This window comes from Heliangelus exortis, chromosome 3 (genome assembly GCF_036169615.1).
Source record: "Heliangelus exortis chromosome 3, bHelExo1.hap1, whole genome shotgun sequence".
Taxonomy (NCBI): Eukaryota; Metazoa; Chordata; class Aves; order Apodiformes; family Trochilidae; genus Heliangelus; species Heliangelus exortis.
In genome coordinates, this window is record NC_092424.1 from 113,980,550 (window position 1) to 114,001,155 (window position 20,606).

Below are 20,606 nucleotides of genomic sequence, written 5' to 3' on the forward strand. Positions count from 1 at the left end.
ACAGGGGTGTAGGGAGAGGACAAGGGGAATGGGTTAAAACTGGAAGAGGGGAGATTGAGGTTGGACATGAGGGAGGGAGAAATTCCTTGGGGTGAGGGTGCTGAGCCCCTGGTTGCCCAGGTTGCCCAAGGAAGCTGTGGCTGCCCCATCCCTGGCAGTGTCTCAGCCCAGGTTGGATGGGGCTTGGAGCCCCCTGGGCTGGGGGAGGGGTCCCTGACCATGGCAGGGGGGGCACTGGATGATTTTGGATGCCCCTTCCAACCCAAACCATTCTGTGAGTCTGTATTCAGCCAGCAGTCAAAGAACACCCCAGAAAGAAGTAGAGAAAAAGACTTACAGAAGAAGTCAAAATTTAAGGAAAAAATAACTATATTTGGGGCAAAAAAAAAAAAAAAAAATCACAGGAAAGAGAACAAAGAAAACCCGTGGAATAAAAATAGCAGCAAAACAGGAAGAATTAGACACAACCAGGTTGGGATTACAGAAAAACACATCCCAAGGTGTCAACAGCCTGGTTTTCCAGACACCTGGAAGAGAGATGAAAGGGATGGGAAGGAGCAGAGCCCACAGCTCCCCACAACTTATCTGGGTTACAGCCTTGAGCACTGGGGAGAAAACCACTGAGTAGCTGGAGTCCCTGTATGAACATATCATTATTTTATTAAGGAGCTCTTAGCACACTAAAATACCCACCCCGTGGCTTTAGAGGGACCCCCAGGAACAGAATCATGGAATCATCCTGCTTGGAAAGGACCTTCAAGATCACCAAGCCCTGTCCTGTCCCCTTCTTGCCCCCTGCTCCCTGCTGGGATGAAGGAGGATGCTGCTCACAACCTTTCCTGGGGCTTTGGGAGGCTCAGATGGGTTTGGGTTTGGGGTGGAGCTGCTGGGATGGGTGTTGGATCAGTTCTTGGAGTGGGAAATGGGAAATGGGACCTCCCTGGCAACAGACACCTCACAGAAGAGGTTCTTGAGGGGAGAATCTTGAGATGGGTGGCTGTGGGTGACAGCAGAGCTGGTGGTGGCACCCAGGGACACAGCCCCATAGAGGGTCTGAGAACCCTAAAACAATTTGGGCTGGGAAAGACTTTGAAGATCAAGTCCCAGGATTAACCCAGAGCTGCCAAGTCCAAGCAGAGGGTCCCATCCCTGGGCAGGGCCACCCCTGGGGACCCTCCCTGGCTGTAAATTGTGTCTTTAATTGCTCCTCATAGCCCAGGAAGATCCTCTTGAGAAGGAGAAACTTTGCTTCATGCCTCGAAAACAAGGTACCAGCAGGGGACACATGGCTGAGGGGGCTGAGGTCCTCTCCCTAAAGGGACAAAAGCCACCTCCTGATGAGGGGATCCTCACGTGGCTTCAGCATCTCTGCTCCTTGGGGACTTCCCCATCAGGATTAGGATGGACATGGGACAGGGTTTCCTTGTATGGGATGCCCCAAGCTTAGAGATCCTGGGACAACCCTGCTGTGGATGGGGGACACTGGAGGCTGAGTCCTCATCTTCCTCCTGGCTGTGTTTGGGTCTGTTGGTGGCTGGTTGGGATCTTCTGCCTCATCATCTGGTCTCAGAAATCTGAGCCAGGAAACAGCACTGCTGTGACCTGTTTCTGGGAAAAGAATCCCAGCCTGGTTTGGGTGGGAAGGGACCTTAAAGATCCAACCCCAATGCCATGGTCAGGGACCCCTCCCCCAGCCCAGGGGGCTCCAAGCCCCATCCAACCTGGGCTGAGACACTGCCAGGGATGGGGCAGCCACAGCTTCCTTGGGCAACCTGGGCAACCAGGGGCTCAGCACCCTCACCCCAAGCAATTTCTCCCTCCCATCTCAGCCCCAGCTCCCCTCTCCCAGCTCCAAACCCTTCCCCCTTGTCCTATCCCACTCCAGCCCAGCCAGGACATCACCTTATTCCAGGCCACCACTAACCCATGGCCCACACCTGAGAATCACAGAATGCTCATGGCTGGAAAGGACCTCTGAGATCACCAAGTCCAACCAAACAATTTCTCCCTCCCTCCCTCCCTCCATGCCCAAGATCTCCTCTCCATCTCCCCTCTCCCAGCTGGAAACCCAGCTCTGCTCTTCATCTTCCTTATCACCTTACCTTTGGTCTTTTTTATCTTGGGTTTGTTCTTCCTCTTCCTGCTGTCTGGCTGCTCCGTGGAACCAAGGACAATGTAAACCCATTCCTTTAACCCTTCCTCTGCTGCTCCCATATCCGTGACCATTTCTGCTCCAAACACTGTTACTATGTCCTACAAATCCATCTGGCACCTGATTTGGTGACCCCAGCTTTGGGGACATCTCCGGGCAGCTCCTCCCTTCCTCCTCTCTGATGCAGGAGGGATTCTGCCTGCTCGGGAGCAGCCTAGGGATGGGCTTCCCTCTGCTCAGATCCCAGCAGCCTGGGATGGAGGAGGTTGGGATTCTCTTGGAGCATTTCATCCTGGGCCAAGCGTGACTCTTGGTTTGCTTACAAAAGAGGAGAAAGAAAACTCCCTCCAGGAAAGCTGGGGAGGGACTTGGGACAAGGGCCTGGAGGGATGGGACCCTGCGAGGGGGAAGGGTTTGCAGCTGGGAGAGGGGAGATGGAGAGGAGATCTTGGGCAGGGAGGGAGGGAGGGAGGGAGAAATTGTTTGGTTGGACTTGGTGATCTCAGAGGTCCTTTCCAGCCATGAGCATTCTGTGATTCTCAGGTGTGGGACATGGGTTAGTGGTGGCCTGGAATAAGGTGATGTCCTGGCTGGGCTGGAGTGGGATAGGACAAGGGGGAAGGGTTTGGAGCTGGGAGAGGGGAGCTGGGGCTGAGATGGGAGGGAGAAATTGCTTGGGGTGAGGGTGCTGAGCCCCTGGTTGCCCAGGTTGCCCAAGGAAGCTGTGGCTGCCCCATCCCTGGCAGTGTCTCAGCCCAGGTTGGATGGGGCTTGGAGCCCCCTGGGCTGGGGGAGGGGTCCCTGACCATGGCAGGGGGTGGAATGAGGTGACCTTTAGGGTCCCTCCCCACCCAAACCAATCTGGGATTCTATGATTTTCTTGGGATTGGAAAGAATGGAGCTATTCCATGCCTGGAGATGAGGATGAGGGGGAAGGATTTAGCCCCATGAGGATTCTTCACCAGGTTTTGGGGGTTTGAGGGCTTCTGGTTCTGTCCTTGGCACCACAGAGCCTGGAGACACCATGGGAGGTGATGCTGCCCTTGAATTTCACCCCAAGTTTTTGGTGAGGAAATTGGTGAGGAATATGTAAAGAGGTGATAAGAAGAAGCAAGAAACTTCTCCCTGCCAGGGGAGGTTTAGGTTGGAGCTGGGGAAGAATTTCTCCCTGGAAAGGGTTGTCAGGGCCTGGCCCAGGCTGCCCAGGGCAGGGCTGGAGTCCCCATCATGCCTGGAGGGGTTTCAGAGAAAGCCCTGGGGATGTGGGGATGAGGGACATGGGGCAGGGCTGGGGGAAGGGTTGGACTCAGTGTTCTTAAAGGCCTTTTCTAACCACAGTTCTTTGATTCCCTGACTCTCTTCCCTGCTGACTTTCCTCTGGGTCAGCCCTGCAGTATTTGGGATCACCACGTGGTGCCCGTGATTCAGATGTTCCCATCCTTGGGATAAAAACCTCTGAGCCTGGGCTGCTCACGCACCAACACTTCTCAGACTGAATTTGTTGTCCCCTGCCACTCTCCCAACCTTGCTCATGTCCCTTTGGGAGCTGGCTCTGCCCTGATCCGTGGCTGGGGAAGGGATGGAGTGCTGAGTGCTGGTGCTGGACACCCCGCTGTGGATGCTGCAGCAGCTCCGTGGCCATGGAAACAGCTGCAGGAGAGCAGGAAGGAGGGAGCAGCCGGGCCAGGGATGGCCATGCCTGACAAAGGAGGTGTCTGGGGGCAGCAGCATCTCACCACCTTCCTGCCACAACCAGCCCCCAGCTCCTGATCCACTCCAGAGGGGGATCCTGGGGCAGGTTGGGGCACTTTGGGGTCTCAGGTGGCCACCACACTGAGCTCGAGGTCCTGGAGCAGGTCCAAAGGAGGCAACCTGCAGAGGGACCTGGACAGACTGGAGAGTTGGGCTGATCCCAAGGGGATGAGGTTCAACACAACAACCCCATGGGGAGCTCCAGGCTGGGCACAGAGTGGCAGAAAGGGAGCTGGGAGTCTGGATTGCCAGGAAGCTGAAGAGGAGCCAGCAGTGTGCCCAGGTGGCCAAGAAGGCCAATGGCATCCTGGGCTGTGTCAGGAAGAGCGTGGCCAGCAGGTCCAGGGAAGGGATTCTGCCCCTGTGCTCAGCCCTGGGGAGGCCACAGCTTGAGTCCTGTGTCCAGTTCTGGGCCCCTCAGCTCAGGAAGGAGCTTGAGGTGCTGGAGCAGGTCCAGAGAAGAGCAAGGAGGCTGGGAAGGGATCCAGCACAAGTGCTGTGAGGAAGGGCTGAGGGAGCTGGGGGTGTTGAGGCTGGAGAAGAGGAGGCTCAGGGGAGACCTCATCACTCTCTGCAACTCCCTGAAAGGAGGTTGGAGCCAGGGGGGGGTTGGGCTCTTTTCCCAGGCAACTCTCAGCAAGACAAGAGGGCACAAGAGGTCTCAAGTTGTGCCAGGGGAGGTTTAGGTTGGACATGAGAAAGAATTTCTTTCTGGAGAGGGTGATCAGGCATTGGAATGGGCTGCCCAGGGAAGGGGTGGATTCTCCATCCCTGGAGATATTTCCAAAGAGCCTGGATGTGGCACTCAGTGCCATGGGCTGGGAACCACGGGGGGAGTGGAGCAAGGGTTGGACTTGATGAGCTCTGAGGTCCCTTCCAACCCAGCCAATTCTGTGATTCTGTGATTCTATTTCTGAGCCCAGGCCAGGCACATGGACACGTGTCCCCAGGGCATCCCAGTCCCCAAGTGGTTTGGTGTCCTTCAGCTGCTGGGGAGGTGCAGGGCTGTGCTTGGATCCCTCTGGATCAAGCTGGAGAGTGTCATGGTCCCCATGGGGGAGGTGACAGGGAGGGGCCAGCAGGGTTTCACTCCATTCCACTCCTGTCTTACACCATAAATCAGGACACACATCATGGAGGAGGTGGCCTGGTCCCCCACCCCAACCTTCACAGATCCATCCCGGATCCATCCATCCATCCTTTGAGGGCAGGGATCATGCCAGGGTATTCCAGTGGGGACAACTTCTGGGGTTCCAACCACCCCGACCTCCTTTGGGTGTGGATTTGGGGGATGTGTGTGTGTCTCAGGGGTTATTGGTGGTGGTGGTGGAAATGAACCCAGTTTGCCCCAAGTTTCTCCTCAAGTGTCCTTGGCCACCCCAGCTGCCATTCCAGTGATCTCCATGTCTCAGATCCCAAAGGAATGAGGCCTTCTGGGCTGGAGGGGTTTCCATGGCTTCTTCAGGCTCTTCTCTCACCATCAGCTTTTACTCTAAAGCTTTTAATTCCCAATTAAAAAGAATTTTAGGAGTGTTTCTTGGGCTGGGACTGATCAGGAACACTCTGGAGCCCCATCCCCTGTCATGTGACCACTCGATGTCCTCCTGGAAGCCATCCTGTCCCCTGGGAATGTGGCTGTCACTCAGCTGCTCCACCACCCGGGGATTTGAAGCACAAATGAACTCTCAAAATGTTTTAATTAAAACAGAATTTCCCTGTGAGGGGGATGGTGAGGCCTCACGAGATGATCCAGCTCAGGGCCTTTGCTGTGTGGGGAGAGAAGCAGCAAAAAGACTCCAGGAGGGGGAGATCTGTGGTGTCCTGGTGCCAGCACCTCCTTGTCCTCCTCAGCCAAGGTCACTGGGAGCTTTGTCCTTGTCCCCAGCCAAGGCCCAGGGCAGCACCTTGGCTTGGCTGGGTCACTGGTGTTGGGGACAGGGTCTGGCATGGGGTGGTCCTACCACGTGTGGGAGCTGCTGTGGGCTGCAGGGTGGCCACGGGAGGTGTGTGGGAGCCCAGGGCCCCAGGGGCTGTGGCTCCACGGCCCATCCATCACCCTGGCCACGTGGGAAAAGAGCTGGAACGGCCAAAGTCCAGTGGAAAGGACTGGATCTGCTTGCACTCCCTTTACCATGGATCAGCCTCACACCTCAGGGCTTGCAGTGGGCACCTCCAGAAGCCAAGGAGGAAAATTCCCTCCCCCTGCTGATATCCAGCCCGGCCTCCAGGGCAGGGTTGGGTTTCTTGCCCTGTAGCCCTGAAACCTGTGGTGAAAACCTGGGCACTGAGACAGGATAAAACCAGAGAGCATCCCTCACTCTGGTGGCACCAGCAGGTCCAGCAGGGTTAAGCACAGTCACAGAATCCCAGCCTGGTTTGGGTGGGAAGGGACCTTAAAGATCATCGAGATCCAACCCAAACCATGGCCAGGGACCCCTCCCCCAGCCCAGGGGGCTCCAAGCCCCATCCAACCTGGGCTGAGACACTGCCAGGGATGGGGCAGCCACAGCTTCCTTGGGCAACCTGGGCAACCAGGGGCTCAGCACCCTCACCCCAAGCAATTTCTCCCTCCCATCTCAGCCCCAGCTCCCCTCTCCCAGCTCCAAACCCTTCCCCCTTGTCCTATCCCACTCCAGCCCAGCCAGGACATCACCTTATTCCAGGCCACCACTAACCCATGTCCCACACCTGAGAATCACAGAATGCTCATGGCTGGAAAGGACCTCTGAGATCACCAAGTCCAACCAAACAATTTCTCCCTCCCTCCCTCCCTCCCTCCCTGCCCAAGATCTCCTCTCCATCTCCCCTCTCCCAGCTGCAAACCCTTCCCCCTCGCAGGCTCCCATCCCTCCAGGCCCTTGTCCCAAGTCCCTCCCCAGCTTTCCTGGAGCCCCTTCAGGCACTGGAAGGTGCTCTAAGGTCTCCCCGTTGCAGCCTTCTCTTCTCCAGCCTCAACACCCCCAACTCTCTCAGCCTGGCTCCAGAGCAGAGCTGCTCCAGCCCTCCCAGCAGCTCCAGGGCCTCCTCTGCACTGGCTCCAACAGCTCCGTGTCCTTCTGCTGATGGGGACCCCAGAGATGGACACATGTGGGGTTGGGTGACCAACACGGGGATGTCTGGGGTGATGCTGAGCTTCTCCTCCCCCCACACCCCAAAGTCCTTCTCCTCAGGGCTGCTCTCCAGCCATTCCCCACCCAACCTGGAGCTGTTCTGGGGATTTTCCCCATCCGGTCTGCCCAGGGAAGTTGTGGAATTCCCTGGAGACATTCCAGACCCACCTGGCTGTGTTCTGTGTGACCCACACCGGGTGGTTCTGCCCTGGTAGGAGGTTTGGACTCCCTCACCCTGTGATCCCATTCCCTTTGCTCAGCTCCAGGGGGTCTTTCCAGTCCCACCTCCCCGGGTCCCTCTGGATGTCCCCCCCCTGGTGTCATCGGAACCCCCATCCCCTGCAGCCCGGGAGGTGCTCACGGTGCGTGTGGGGGGTTCGGGTTGGGTGATCCAAATGGACCCCGGTTGCTTGCAGACCTCACATGTGGGGGGGGGGGGGGGCAGAGCCGCTGTGCCCCTGTGGTGTGGGTGCTGCGGGGGGTTCGGTACCGTGGGCTGGGGTTCGGGTGGGGTTCGGGAGCCGCAGGGTCACCCCCCACCCTGGCCCGGGGCTGCGGGCGGAGCCGTTTCTGCGGGGCCGCCCCTCGGTACCGCCCCCCCCGGTACCGCCCCCCCCCCGGTACCACCCCCCCGGTACCTCCTCCCCCCCCCCCGGTGCCGCCCCCGGCCGGCGCCGCTCGGTGGGGCAGAGCCGGGCCGGATAACGCCGTCTGGAACCGGGCCGGACCGGGCTACCGGGAGCGGCCATGTACGGTGAGTGTCCGCATGGGGGGGAGGGGGGAGATCCGGTATTGGGGTCCCTTTGGGTCCCCACGGGCCCCCCGGGTTCGTCCCCGCCCCGGGGCCGGGCTGAGCATCCCCCGGGGCCGGGGGGGTCACCCCTTCCAGAGGTGGGATGGGCACCCCCCGGGTTCTGGGGGGCGACCCCGCTTTGGGGTGGAGGGACATGGGTCCTCTATAGGGCTGTGACCCCCAGTTATGGGGGGCGACTCCTCTTTGGGGTGGGGGGACATGGGTCCTGTGTAGGGCTGTGCACACCCCATTTCTTGGGGGGCGACCCCTCTTTGGGGTGCGGGCACTTTGGTGCTAAGGGGATGTGCACCCCCCGGTTTTGGGGGCGACCCATTTCTGGGGTGGGGGCACTTTGATGCTATAGGGATGTGGACCCCCCATTTCTTTGGGAGTGACCCCCCCTTTGGGTGGGGGCACCTTGGTGCTATGGGGCTGTGAACCCCTCGGTTTCAGGGGGCGACCCCTTTTTGGGGTCAGGGCACCTTGGTGTTATGGGGTTGTGAACCCCCAATTATGTGGGGTGACTCCTCTTTGGGGTGGGGGGAGATGGGTGCTCTATAGGGCTGTGCACCCCCCCATTCCTTGGGGGGCCACCCCTCTTTGGGGTGGGGGGACTTTGGTCTTTTGAAGGGTTGTGCACCCCCTAATTTCCAGGGGTTGATGCCCCCCCCTTTGGGTTTGGGGGGGATCGTTGTTGTTTGTGTCTGAGCACCCCCTAAGTTACAGGGGGGGTCACCCCCTTTTTGGATTTGGGGTGGGGGGGTCCTTGGTCCTGTGCACCCCGCTGCTTCCTGGGGTCACCCCCGGTTTGGGGGGGTCCTTGGTGCTGTATCGAGCTGTGCACCCCCCTGTTTCCTGGGGGGGGGTCCCTCTTTGGGTTTGGGGGGGTCCTTGGCCGTTTATGGGTCCGTGAATCCCCCTGTTTTTTTGGGGGGTGTCCCCTCTCTGGGGCTGAGACTGCAAATGTCCCCTCTGTCCTTGGGACATTGCCTCCTCCTGGGGGTGGAGGGGGGGGCATAGACTGCAAATTACCCCCCCAAAACGTGTTCCTGGGGTCACCTGAACACCCCCCACTCATTTGGGGGTTCACCCAGCCCTGGGGGGGGAGGGGGGAGGATGTGTTGTGTAGGGCTCTTCAGCCCCACTTGGCTACTTGTGGGGGGGTGCTGAGTGTCACCCCCCTCCCCAAAATCCAGGGGGGGAGAAGGGAGGGAATCTTTCCCCTAAACACCACCCCCCTGCGATTTGGGGGGGGGGGGGAGACCCCAATCCTATCAAACCTCGAATTATTTTGGGGTGGTTGCCCCCCCCCCAACCCCCCCTATGCAGGAGGAGGGGCACTTGGGGACTGATGTCCCCATCTGGGGTGATGATGTTCCGTGAGTAATGGGGAACATCTGGCACAGCAGCTGGCAGCCCCCCCCCCTCACTGCCCCCCCCCTCGTGTCCTCCCCCCCGTGTCCCCCCCCCTCGGGTGACACTAAGCTGCTGGCAGCTTTTGGGAAGGGCTGGGGGGTGGCTCTTAAATCCTCACTGCCACCCGACCCAGCACCACCCAGGAGGGAGCCCCTGCCCTCTCCCCTTCTTTTGGGGGGGGGCCCAACCCCTTTTGGGGTTGGCTTTGGTGCTGTAGGGTTGAACACCCCCCCTCCCCCCCAACTTCTCTCTCTGCGAGGTGCTGCGGTGCCAGGGGTGAGTGGGTGCATGGTGGGATGGGGAGGGGTGGGGAAGGGTGCTAGGACCCCCCCCAAAGTGATGGGTGCTTGTTTAGGGGGGGTTTAAGGGGGAATGTGGGGTGTAGGGGGGAGGTCTGAGGTGTGTTAGGATGCAGCACCCACATCCCGCGGGGTGAAGCTGGGGGGAGATGGGGGGAAAAGGGTGCCAGCCCCCCCTGCAAGGTGGTGGGTGCTTGTTTGGGGGGGGTCTGTGGGGTGCAGAAGGTGTGGGAGGGGTCCTGAGATGTGTTGGGATGCAGCAGGAGGTGGGTGAAAGGTGCCAAATTCCCCCCCAAAGTGGTGGGTGCTTGTTTGGGGGGGGTCTGTGGGGTGCAGAAGGTGTGGGGAGGGGTCCTGAGATGTGTTGGGATGCAGCAGGAGGTGGGTGAGCAGGGTGCCAGCTCCCCCCCCCCAGATGTGATGGGTGCTTGTTTTGGGGCTCAGTGGGGTGGTGGTCTTGAGATTCATTGGGGTGCAGCAGGAGATGGGTGAAGGGTGCCAGACCCCCCCCCATCCACCAGGTGATGGGTGCTTGTTTTGGGGGCTCAATGGGGTGCACACACGGGGGGGGAGTGGTCCTGGGATGTGTTGGGATGTAGCAGGAGATGGGTGAAAGGTGCCAAATTCCCCCCCAAAGTGATGGGTGCTTGTCTGGGGGGATCTGTGGGGTGCAGAAGGTGTGGGGAGGGGTCCTGAGATGTGTTGGGATGCAGCAGGAGGTGGGTGGACAGGGTGCCAGCCCCCTCCCCAAAGTTCTGGGTTCTTCTTTGGGGGGTCTGTGGGGTTCATGAGGTGCCAGCCCCCCCTTCCCCTTCCCAGATGTGATGGGTGCTTGTTTTGGGGCTCAGTGGGGTGCCCACATGGGGTGGTGGTCTTGAGATACATTGGGGTGCAGCAGGAGATGGCTGATGGGTGCCAGAATCCCCTCCTACCACCCCAACCCCCCCCCAAAGTCCCGGGTTCTTCTTCTGGGGGTCTGTGGGGTGCATGAGGTGTTTGTGGGGGTCCTGAGATGCATTAGGATGCAGCAGGAGGTGGGTGAGCAGGGTGCCAGCTCCCCCTCCCCCCCCCCAGATGTGATGGGTGCTTGTTTTGGGGCTCAGTGGGTGCCCACACGGGGTGGTGGTCTTGAGATACATTGGGGTGCAGCAGGAGATGGGTGAAGGGTGCCAGACCCTCCCCCTATCCCCCCCAAAGTCCTGGGTTCTTCTTTTGGGGGTCTGTGTGGGTCCTGAGATGCATTAGGATGCAGCAGGAGGTGGGTGAGCAGGGTGCCAGCCCCCCCTTCCACCTCCCCAGATGTGATGGGTGCTTGTTTTGGGGCTCAGTGGGGTGCCCCACGGGGTGGTGGTTTTGAGGTGCATTAGAAAGGAGCAGGAGATGGGTGAAGGGTGCCAGACCCTCCCAAAGTGATGGGTGCTGTTTTTTGGGGTCTCTGGGGTGCACTCTGGGGGGTCCTGAGCTGCACTGGGATGCAGAGGGAAAGGGGGGGGAAGGAGTGGTGCTGGTGGGCTTGGGGGACAGGTTTGTCCCTATCCAGGAGAAGGGAAACTGAGGCAGGAGCCCCAGATCCTGTTCCTCTCCCCCTCCGTGGCCTCCCTTGAGTCACCCAGGTCTCCCAGCTGGTATTTTTCCACCCGCAATCCAAGGGGGATGCTCCCTCCCCTCGGTGCTGGGGTGGCAGCTGCTGGGTGCCTTGGGGACAGGGGACCCTCTGTGTGTCCTTGTCCCCCTCCCAACCCATCGCCAGGGTCCCCATCAGCTGTGGGGTGGCAGGGATGCTCTCCTGGTTGTCCCCCTGCTCCTCCTGGTGCCCCTTGTGCATCCTGGCTCAGGGGTTTTGCATCCACACCGAGGCTTTGGGCTGATAGATTTTGAGGGTATTGTTTTATTTTTGGGGTTTTTTGGGGGTTTTTGGGTAGGGTGGGGGCTTTGCAGGGTGCTTGCTGTTGTCATCCCAACGATTTGCAGCAGCCTGGAGCACCTCATAATCCTCTCCAACTGCAGGAGCTGCAGAGGACCCCCCCCCCTCCAAAACCCTTCTATGAACCTGGGGGACACACCTGAGCCTGCAGGTCCCCAAAAGAACCCCCCCAGCCCCCTCCTTGGGGGGGGTTGAACCATCCACCCTCAGGGATGTGCCAGGCTGTGATTGTCCCTTAGGATCCTGCTCTGGTGGCCATATGGGGCCACCACTCCTCCTACCCACTCTGCTCATGGGGTTTTTTTTTTTGGGGGGGATGTCCCAAAACCTGAAATCCCGGTTGTTTTTTGGGTTGAGGAGGGGAAAAGCATCCCCTGGGGACCTGAATGTGACTTAGAGGACAAAAGCCAGGCTGCTGTCCCTTCCCTCGGTAGCACTGCAGCAGCTCCTGGTCCTGGAGAGCATCCAGGAGCTGGGAAAGCTCTGTGGGACACTTGGGATGGCAGGGGCATTAGGAAGGTGTGGGATTAGTGGTGTCTTTTTAATCACTCTGTTAACTCCCTCTTGGCCTGGGGACAGGATCCCAGGGCTGGGTTTGTTCCCTCTGGACACCAGGGAGTGGTGCAGAACCTTTGCTCTGCTCTGGGGCAGACCCAGTGCCTCCTCGGAAGGGGGTCAGAGCAGTTCTGAGACCCCTTTACTCCCTGGCACTGGGACACCACTGGGACACTGGGCAGGGATCTGCACCCCCTCTTCACTCCAGGTTTGATTTCCCTCCCTGCTGAGGAGCTGAGGGCTGAGTTCTGCCCCTGGCTCTGCTGTCCTGGGCTGCAACCCCCAGATTTATGAGCTGAGCCTTCAGGCTCCTGTCCCTCTCTCCAGTGGGAGATCATTGTCCTGAGCCCAGCCTGGGGCTGGCAAGTAGCCCAACTGGGCTGGCAAGTAGCCCAACCATGCTGGCACCCACCCATGTCCTGGGCTGCACCCCCAGGGTGTGAGCAGCAGGACCAGGGAGGGGATTGTCCCCTCTGCTCTGCTCTGGGGAGACCCCCCTGGGGTAAAGCTGTGTCCATCCCTGGGGTCCCCATCAGCAGAAGGACACGGAGCTGTTGGAGCCAGTGCAGAGGAGGCCCTGGAGCTGCTGGGAGGGCTGGAGCAGCTCTGCTCTGGAGCCAGGCTGAGAGAGTTGGGGGTGTTGAGGCTGGAGAAGAGAAGGCTGCAACGGGGAGACCTTAGAGCACCTTCCAGTGCCTGAAGGGGCTCCAGGAAAGCTGGGGAGGGACTTGGGACAAGGGCCTGGAGGGATGGGACCCTGCGAGGGGGAAGGGTTTGCAGCTGGGAGAGGGGAGATGGAGAGGAGATCTTGGGCAGGGAGGGAGGGAATGAGGGAGGGAGGGAGGGAGGGAGGGAGGGAGGGAGAAATTGTTTGGTTGGACTTGGTGATCTCAGAGGTCCTTTCCAGCCATGAGCATTCTGTGATTCTCAGGTGTGGGCCATGGGTTAGTGGTGGCCTGGAATAAGGTGATGTCCTGGCTGGGCTGGAGTGGGATAGGACAAGGGGGAAGGGTTTGGAGCTGGGAGAGGGGAGCTGGGGCTGAGATGGGAGGGAGAAATTGCTTGGGGTGAGGGTGCTGAGCCCCTGGTTGCCCAGGTTGCCCAAGGAAGCTGTGGCTGCCCCATCCCTGGCAGTGTCTCAGCCCAGGTTGGATGGGGCTTGGAGCCCCCTGGGCTGGGGGAGGGGTCCCTGGGCATAGCAGGGGGACAAAGTACCAGGGGGTAAGATTCACATTTCCATGGGGGGTTCTCCTGGGGAGTTTCCCCCCCCATATTTTTGGGAAGGCCGTGTGTGTCAGCTCCTTGACAACAAACTTTGGGCACCATGTCCCAACGCTCTGGCTCCCCGTGGTTTGTGTCCTTCCTGCTCCCTCCCTTTGCTCTCCCCGAGCTGTTTCCTCCTCCCACACCAGCAAAGCTGGAAATAGAGAAGGTTCCCCTTTTTTTTTTTTTTTCTCCTTTTCTTTTCTTTCAGCAGCAGCTGGCAGAGGGGAAACGTGGGGTTTATTTTTGGCTGCCCAGGGAAGAGGCGTTGCCAGCACTGGGTGTCACCAAGGTCCCCAGGAGCCACCCGGGGCTGCCACCAAGCCAGGGCCAGCAGCAGTGGGTGGGTTCTGCTCTAAATCACTACTGCTCAGTGGCACATGGTGGCTCAGCAGAGGGATATGAAATACAATTAAGCTATTTTTGGGGTTTTTCTTTATTTTCCCTTTCTCTTTTACGATTTTAAACTAAATTTTCTACAAATTAATTCAGTGCTCCTAGAGGAAAAGGGGCTGTTTGTGGTGCTGGGGCTTTCCCAAGCCACCTGGTCACAGATCTGCAGGTTTCTATTAAACCCTGATGGTTGTCACCATCTCCAGGGCTTTTTTTTCCAAGTGTTTTTCCATGCCCAGGCAGGATTTGACCCCTGTAGTGAAGGTGCTGTGCTTGGAGAGGGCTGTGCCAAGCCAGGAGCTGGTGTTGCTCACCTCCAAACCTCATCAAGCCCTCTAATGGCTTGTGAAATGAGTAATTGCACAAAAAAATGCACTTTTGGAGATGCTCCAGGCTGAGCCCTCTGGCTCCATCTGGGGTGGCTTTGCTGTGGGTAACTGGAGTTGTCCCCACTCCACAGGGACTGTGAACCACCCCAAAAAAAGCTGGAGAGAAAGCTTGGCTGATCCCCCCATGCTCCTTCCCTCTGGGAATCAGGGTGTTGGGTCAAGGTTTTCTGCCCCAAAGTGAAACCTGGCTCTGAGCCACGCTGCATATCTTGGGGAAAAAGGAAACCACAGCACGGTGTGTGCTCAGCATCTCACAAAGGTCCTTTTGGGGTTGTTTTTTCTTGTTGAAAACAGGGCGAGAGGGTTTTTGCTTGGGTTCTCTTTTCTTTTTTTCTCTAAAACCCTTCCAAACTTGCAAACCTTCCTCTGCCCTTGGCTCTTCTGTCAGGGGTTAAATCCCTATCCCTGGGGGGGTTTCAGAGCCCTGGGGATGTGGGGATGAGGGACATGGGGCAGGGGTGGCCTTGGCAGTGCTGGGGAGAGGGTTGGACTTGGTGATCTTCAAGGTTTTTTCCAAGCAGGATGTTGCTGTGAGTCTGTGAGCTGTTTCCACACTGTCTGGGGCAAGAGAGGAGATGTGAGGAAGAAATTGCTTGGGGTGAGGGTGCTGAGCCCCTGGTTGCCCAGGTTGCCCAAGGAAGCTGTGACTGCCCCATCCCTGGCAGTGTCTCAGCCCAGGTTGGATGGGGCTTGGAGCAACCTGGGCTGGGGGAGGGGTCCCTGACCATGGCAGGGGGGGAATTAGGTGACCTTTAGGGTCCCTTCCCACCCAACCCAGTCAGGGGTTCCATGATTCTCTGGATGGATGGGAGGGCAGCTGGGTGTGCAGAGGAGGGATGAGTGAGGAATGGATGGACAGACAGCCCAGAGGTCCCCAGGGTGGGCAGCTGGGGGTGAAGGCCATGGCAGGGCTGGAGAACTGCAGCTTTCCTGGGTGCTGTTCTGCTGCCAGGGTGGGGTTGGGATGGAGAGGAGGCCACAGCCCCCACTGCTCATTGGGGTGGGGGGTTTTGTCTTGGGGGAGATGGGCAGGAGGTTGCTGGGACCCAAACCCCATTCTTTGGGGTGAGGGTGCTGAGCCCCTGGTTGCCCAGGTTGCCCAAGGAAGCTGTGGCTGCCCCATCCCTGGCAGTGTCTCAGCCCAGGTTGGATGGGGCTTGGAGCCCCCTGGGCTGGGGGAGGGCTCCCTGTCCATGGCAGGGCTTGGATCTCCATGATCTTTAAGGTCCTTTCCTACCCAAACCACTCTGGGATTGTCTGATCCTGTGAAAATGACCCTGGATTTTCATGGAGCAGTTTTTGGGGGCTGTCTCTGGTAGTGGCTAAATCAGAAATTCCCACCTCTGTGCTTCACACCAGGTCCCCCCCCCATCTACCTGATTCCTGGTGAACCCCTCGCCTGGAGGAGCCACTTTTGTGTTAATTCCTTGCTATTTAAGCTTTTTTTCCTCCCCCATCTGTTGTGTAACCAAACCAAGCACCCACTAAGACGCTTAACTCCCCTTCTCCTCCCCCCGAATGGGTGCTGCCAGCTCCCTAACCCCAAACCTCCCAGATCCCACCAGCTCTGCCCTTAATGGGTGGTTTCCCCTTCCCCACAGAAAAAAAAAAAAAAAAAAGAAAGAAAGGGACTGCTGAGGTTTTCATGCTGGAGTCTCATCAGTGCTCTGAAATATTAATTAATCCGCGTGCTTTGCGGGCGGTGGGGCGGTGAAGTGTAAATAATGATTTAAAGAGATAAATGATGTCACAGGGCTGGATAAAGTTGGGTTTTATGGTTGGACTTGGTCAACTTCAAAAGGTCTTTTCCAACCAGAAGGCTTCGGTGATGGCAGAGGGTGGAATTGGTTGCTGGTGGATTTGTGTCCCACCACTCCCCGTGGAGTTGTTAGAGATGGATGTGAGCACTGAACCCTCCCATCCCAGCCTGGTTTGGGTGGGAAGGGACCTTAAACCCATCCAGTGCCCCCCCTGCCATGGGCAGGGACACCTCCCCCAGCCCAGGGTGCTCCAAGCCCCATGGATTTCTTTTTGGGGTGGGATCAGATGATTTAAGGACCCTCCAATCCAGTTTGTGAGTTGATGATGTGGGGTCCTGCAGCCTGGGGGAGCATCACCCCGTCCAGCAGCTGCCATACAGCCAGGGGATCCCAGAGTGGTTTGGGGAGAAAGGGACCCTAAAGGTCACCTAATTCCACCCCCTGCCATGGTCAGGGACCCCTCCCCCAGCCCAGGGGGCTCCAAGCCCCATCCAACCTGGGCTGAGACACTGCCAGGGATGGGGCAGCCACAGCTTCCTTGGGCAACCTGGGCAACCAGGGGCTCAGCACCCTCAGCACTGCCAGGGATGGGAAATCTGCCCCAGAGAGCCTTGGTGGAAGTGAAGTGGGAGGATTGGGTGGAGAAGTGCCAGAGGGAAGCTGTGAATTCCATTGCTGAGCTAAAAGGCTGCAGGCAGTGTCTGGGAGAGCGATTCCCTCTGCAATCTGGTCCTGTCCATCCTGCTCAGGCACAGGAGAAACATCTGCAGTGACAGCTCTGAGTGCTGGTACCCAGCTCCTCCTATGTGCTGGTGTCTGGTGTTGGGTGGGGAATGGCTGGAGAGCAGCCCTGAGGAGAAGGACTTTGGGGTGTGGGGGGAGGAGAAGCTCAGCATCACCCCAGACATCCCCGTGTTGGTCACCCAACCCCACATGTGTCCATCTCTGGGGTCCCCATCAGCAGAAGGACACGGAGCTGTTGGAGCCAGTGCAGAGGAGGCCCTGGAGCTGCTGGGAGGGCTGGAGCAGCTCTGCTCTGGAGCCAGGCTGAGAGAGTTGGGGGTGTTGAGGCTGGAGAAGAGAAGGCTGCAACGGGGAGACCTTAGAGCACCTTCCAGTGCCTGAAGGGGCTCCAGGAAAGCTGGGGAGGGACTTGGGACAAGGGCCTGGAGGGATGGGACCCTGCGAGGGGGAAGGGTTTGCAGCTGGGAGAGGGGAGATGGAGAGGAGATCTTGGGCAGGGAGGGAGGGAGGGAGGGAGGGAGAAATTGTTTGGTTGGACTTGGTGATCTCAGAGGTCCTTTCCAGCCATGAGCATTCTGTGATTCTCAGGTGTGGGCCATGGGTTAGTGGTGGCCTGGAATAAGGTGATGTCCTGGCTGGGCTGGAGTGGGATAGGACAAGGGGGAAGGGTTTGGAGCTGGGAGAGGGGAGCTGGGGCTGAGATGGGAGGGAGAAATTGCTTGGGGTGAGGGTGCTGAGCCCCTGGTTGCCCAGGTTGCCCAAGGAAGCTGTGGCTGCCCCATCCCTGGCAGTGTCTCAGCCCAGGTTGGATGGGGCTTGGAGCCCTCTGGGCTGGGGGAGGGGTCCCTGGGCATGGCAGGGGGTGGAAATGGATGAGATTTGAGGTCCCTTCCAACCTAAACCACTCTGGGATTCCATGCTTCCATGGTTTTTCCCTTTCCCATGACCTTCGGTCTGCTCACTCCATCCTTCTGCCCACGTGGGGTTGGGTGGAAGTTGGGACTTTATGGGCTCAGTGGTGTTTCTGACACCAAGCAGGGAGGTTTCCTCCTGTTCCCTGGGCATGAAGGAGCCTCTCAGGTTGCTCAGATAAATGGAATTTCTTTAAGCAGATTAGGGAAAGGTCTTGGGGAGGAAAATGCTGGGCTGGCATTTCCACCCCCTGGCTCTGGGCTGGTGGTGTTGCTTGGGGTTAGGAGAGTGACCTTCATGGGATATTAGGTTTAATGAGGGATTTGGCCTGATTTAATTAAGATTTATTTGCAATCAGTTGGAGTGCCCTTATGGAATGAATTCCCAGCCTGGACTCATACGGCCATAAGGGTTTTCCAGCCCTGTTTGGTGTCAGGATGCTGGAGAACAGGGTGAGGGAATTAAGGACCAAAGGCAGTGGGGTCAGAGCATGGGTGGGTGGGTGAGGTTGGGGTGGTTTGGGGAGCTGAGTTGGCCCCAAATCCCCCAGTTACAACTGGGACCAGTGGATAAATGGCACTGGGGTGCCTGGGTGGGCACAGGATGGAGGTGACACGTGTGGGTGGCTCCAGGACCTGGTGCTGCTGCCATCTCCTTCTCTCCATGGGGTTGAGATGGGTTTCTCCGTGCCTCAGTTTACCTGATCATAGAATCATGGAATCCCAGACTGGTTTGGGTGGGAAGGGACCCTAAAGGTCACCTAATCCCAAACCCTGCCATGGTCAGGGACCCCTCCCCCAGCCCAGGGGGCTCCAAGCCCCATCCAACCTGGGCTGAGACACTGCCAGGGATGGGGCAGCCACAGCTTCCTTGGGCAACCTGGGCAACCAGGGGCTCAGCACCCTCACCCCAAGGAATTTCTCCCTCCCTAATACCCCTCCACCTCCCCTCTTGCAGCTGGAAACCCTCCCCCCCCTTGTCCCATCACTGCCTGCCCTTATAAAACATAATTGGGTATAAAAAGCAATTGCATTTCAGAAGGAACTGCAGATCAAAAGTAATTGTATGTCAAAATAATTGGATGTAAAAATAACTGGATATAAAAGTAATTGGATAGAAAAAGCAATTGTATATAAAAGAAACTGTACATAAACATAATGGTATATAAAAATAATTTTCTATAAAAATAATTGCATGGCAAGCTGTTGATGGGAGTGTGTGTGCAGCTGTAGTGGTGTCTAAAGATGCAATCAGGAGAGAGCAGTCTTTCTCCTTTTTATTTTATCTTTTCCTTTTCTGCCTCTTTACCCTTCAGATTTTCTGCCCTTGTTCACCACCCACCAACTAATGGGCTACCAAGCAGGAAGGTCAGAATCCAGCTATAGTTTTGGGTTTTTTTGGGTTTTTTTTTTCCACGATGTTGAAAGGAAAGCCACGTCCTGGATTTTTTCTCCTTTTCTTCCCTGCATCTTTACGGTGTAGATTTTTTTGTTCTTGTTCAGCAGCAACCAATGAGCAAGGCACAACAAAGAAAGGTGAAAAAAAAAAAAAAATATTCGGTATAGTTTGCTTTTTTTGGTTTGTTTATTTTTATTTTTTTTGTTGTTGTTGTGTATAATCTTGAAGGAAATCCATGTCCTGTGTCCCCACCCCGTGACGCAGTGCTGGGTGTCTGTCACATCCCTGCCTCCCCTTTTTATTCATCACTGCCCACCAACCATGCTTCAGGGACCTTAAAAAAAAAGAAAAAAAACCTTAAAAAAAACATAACCCCACTCCCCCCACCACCAAAAACCTCCCCAAAAATACTTCCCCATCACCCTCCTCCTCTCCCCTCGCAGCCGCTGGGTGACTCAGCAGCCTCCTGGAAAAAAAAAAAAAAAATCAAAAATCTTTATTTATTTAACCACTCAGCCCGGGCTGAGCATCTTCTGCTGTGATGCTGCCGCCCTTCAACCAGAAGAAAAGAACCCCCCAGCCCCCCAGGCCCCCTGCCTGGCTACCAAAGCCATGGCTGTGACTACCTTGAGGCTCTGGAGCAGCGGGGCAGGGTCCTCCCTGGGGATGCTGCAGGTGGCAGGAGCAGGTACCTTCCCCCCATCCTTGGGTTGCTTCTCCAGGCTTGGATCTCCTGGGAGGGGGGGTTGGAGATGCTGTGCTCATCTTCCTGGTGTTTGCAGTGCCTCGTGTTGGGAAGAGCTGGGGGGTGGTTTTTAAAGTAGCTGAGGTTTTGTATTTTGAGTGCCTTTTATTTGAAACAACTTATTTTTAAATATTTTCTGTTTTAAACACATTACATTTTAAATGCCTTATGTTTTGGGCACCTCACGTTTTAAATACCTTATATTTTAAATACCTTATGTTTCTAATACCTTGTATTTTAATACCTTATGTTTTAATACCATATATTTTAATACCTTATATTTTAAATACCTTATATTTTAAATACCTTATATTTAAATACCTTATATTTTAAATACCTTAATTTTTAAATACCTTAATTTTTAAATACCTTATATTTTAAATACCTTATATCTTAAATACCTTATATTTGAAATACCTTTATTTTTAAGTATCTTGCACTTTAAATACCTTATATTTTAATGCCTTATATTTTCAATAACTTACGCTTTGAATAACTTCTGTCTTAAAGAACTCGGAATTTAAATAATACCTTGTCTTGTCAGCACTTTCTGTTTTAAATAACTTCTGTTGCCCCAGTGATGGGACGAGGGGGAAGGGTTTCCAGCTGCAAGAGGGGAGAGGGAGAGGAGATCTTGGGCAGGGAGGGAGGGAGGGAGGGAGAAATTCCTTGGGGTGAGGGTGCTGAGCCCCTGGTTGCCCAGGTTGCCCAAGGAAGCTGTGGATTATGGAATCCCAGCCTGGTTTGGGTGGGAAGGGACCTTCAAGATCATCAACTCCAAACCCCCTGCCATGGCCAGGGACCCCTCCCCCAGCCCAGGGGGCTCCAAGCCCCATCCAACCTGGGCTGAGACACTGCCAGGGATGGGGCAGCCACAGCTTCCTTGGGCAACCTGGGCAACCAGGGGCTCAGCACCCTCACCCCAAGCAATTTCTCCCTCCCATCTCAGCCCCACCTCCCCTCTCCCAGCTCCAAACCCTTCCCCCTTGTCCTATCCCACT

The 20,606-nt window shown here is 56.9% G+C and overlaps 1 protein-coding gene across 6 annotated transcripts in view; it reads left to right on the plus strand.

Moving 5' to 3' along the window:
• The first annotated feature begins 1,165 nt into the window (after positions 1–1,165).
• The window catches only part of EFR3B (EFR3 homolog B), a 56,870-nt gene continuing 37,429 nt past the window's right edge, over positions 1,166–20,606 (plus strand). For 3 of the 6 annotated variants that reach the window (XM_071742282.1, XM_071742278.1, XM_071742279.1), the window contains exon 1: positions 1,166–1,268. In XM_071742282.1, the coding sequence (XP_071598383.1) occupies positions 1,253–1,268 (16 nt within the window). In that variant the 5' untranslated portion in view covers positions 1,166–1,252. Of the gene's footprint in view, positions 1,269–7,663; positions 7,769–9,369; positions 9,500–20,606 lie in introns of those variants that run through there. The other 3 variants (XM_071742280.1, XM_071742281.1, XM_071742283.1) reach the window with 2 other exon arrangements.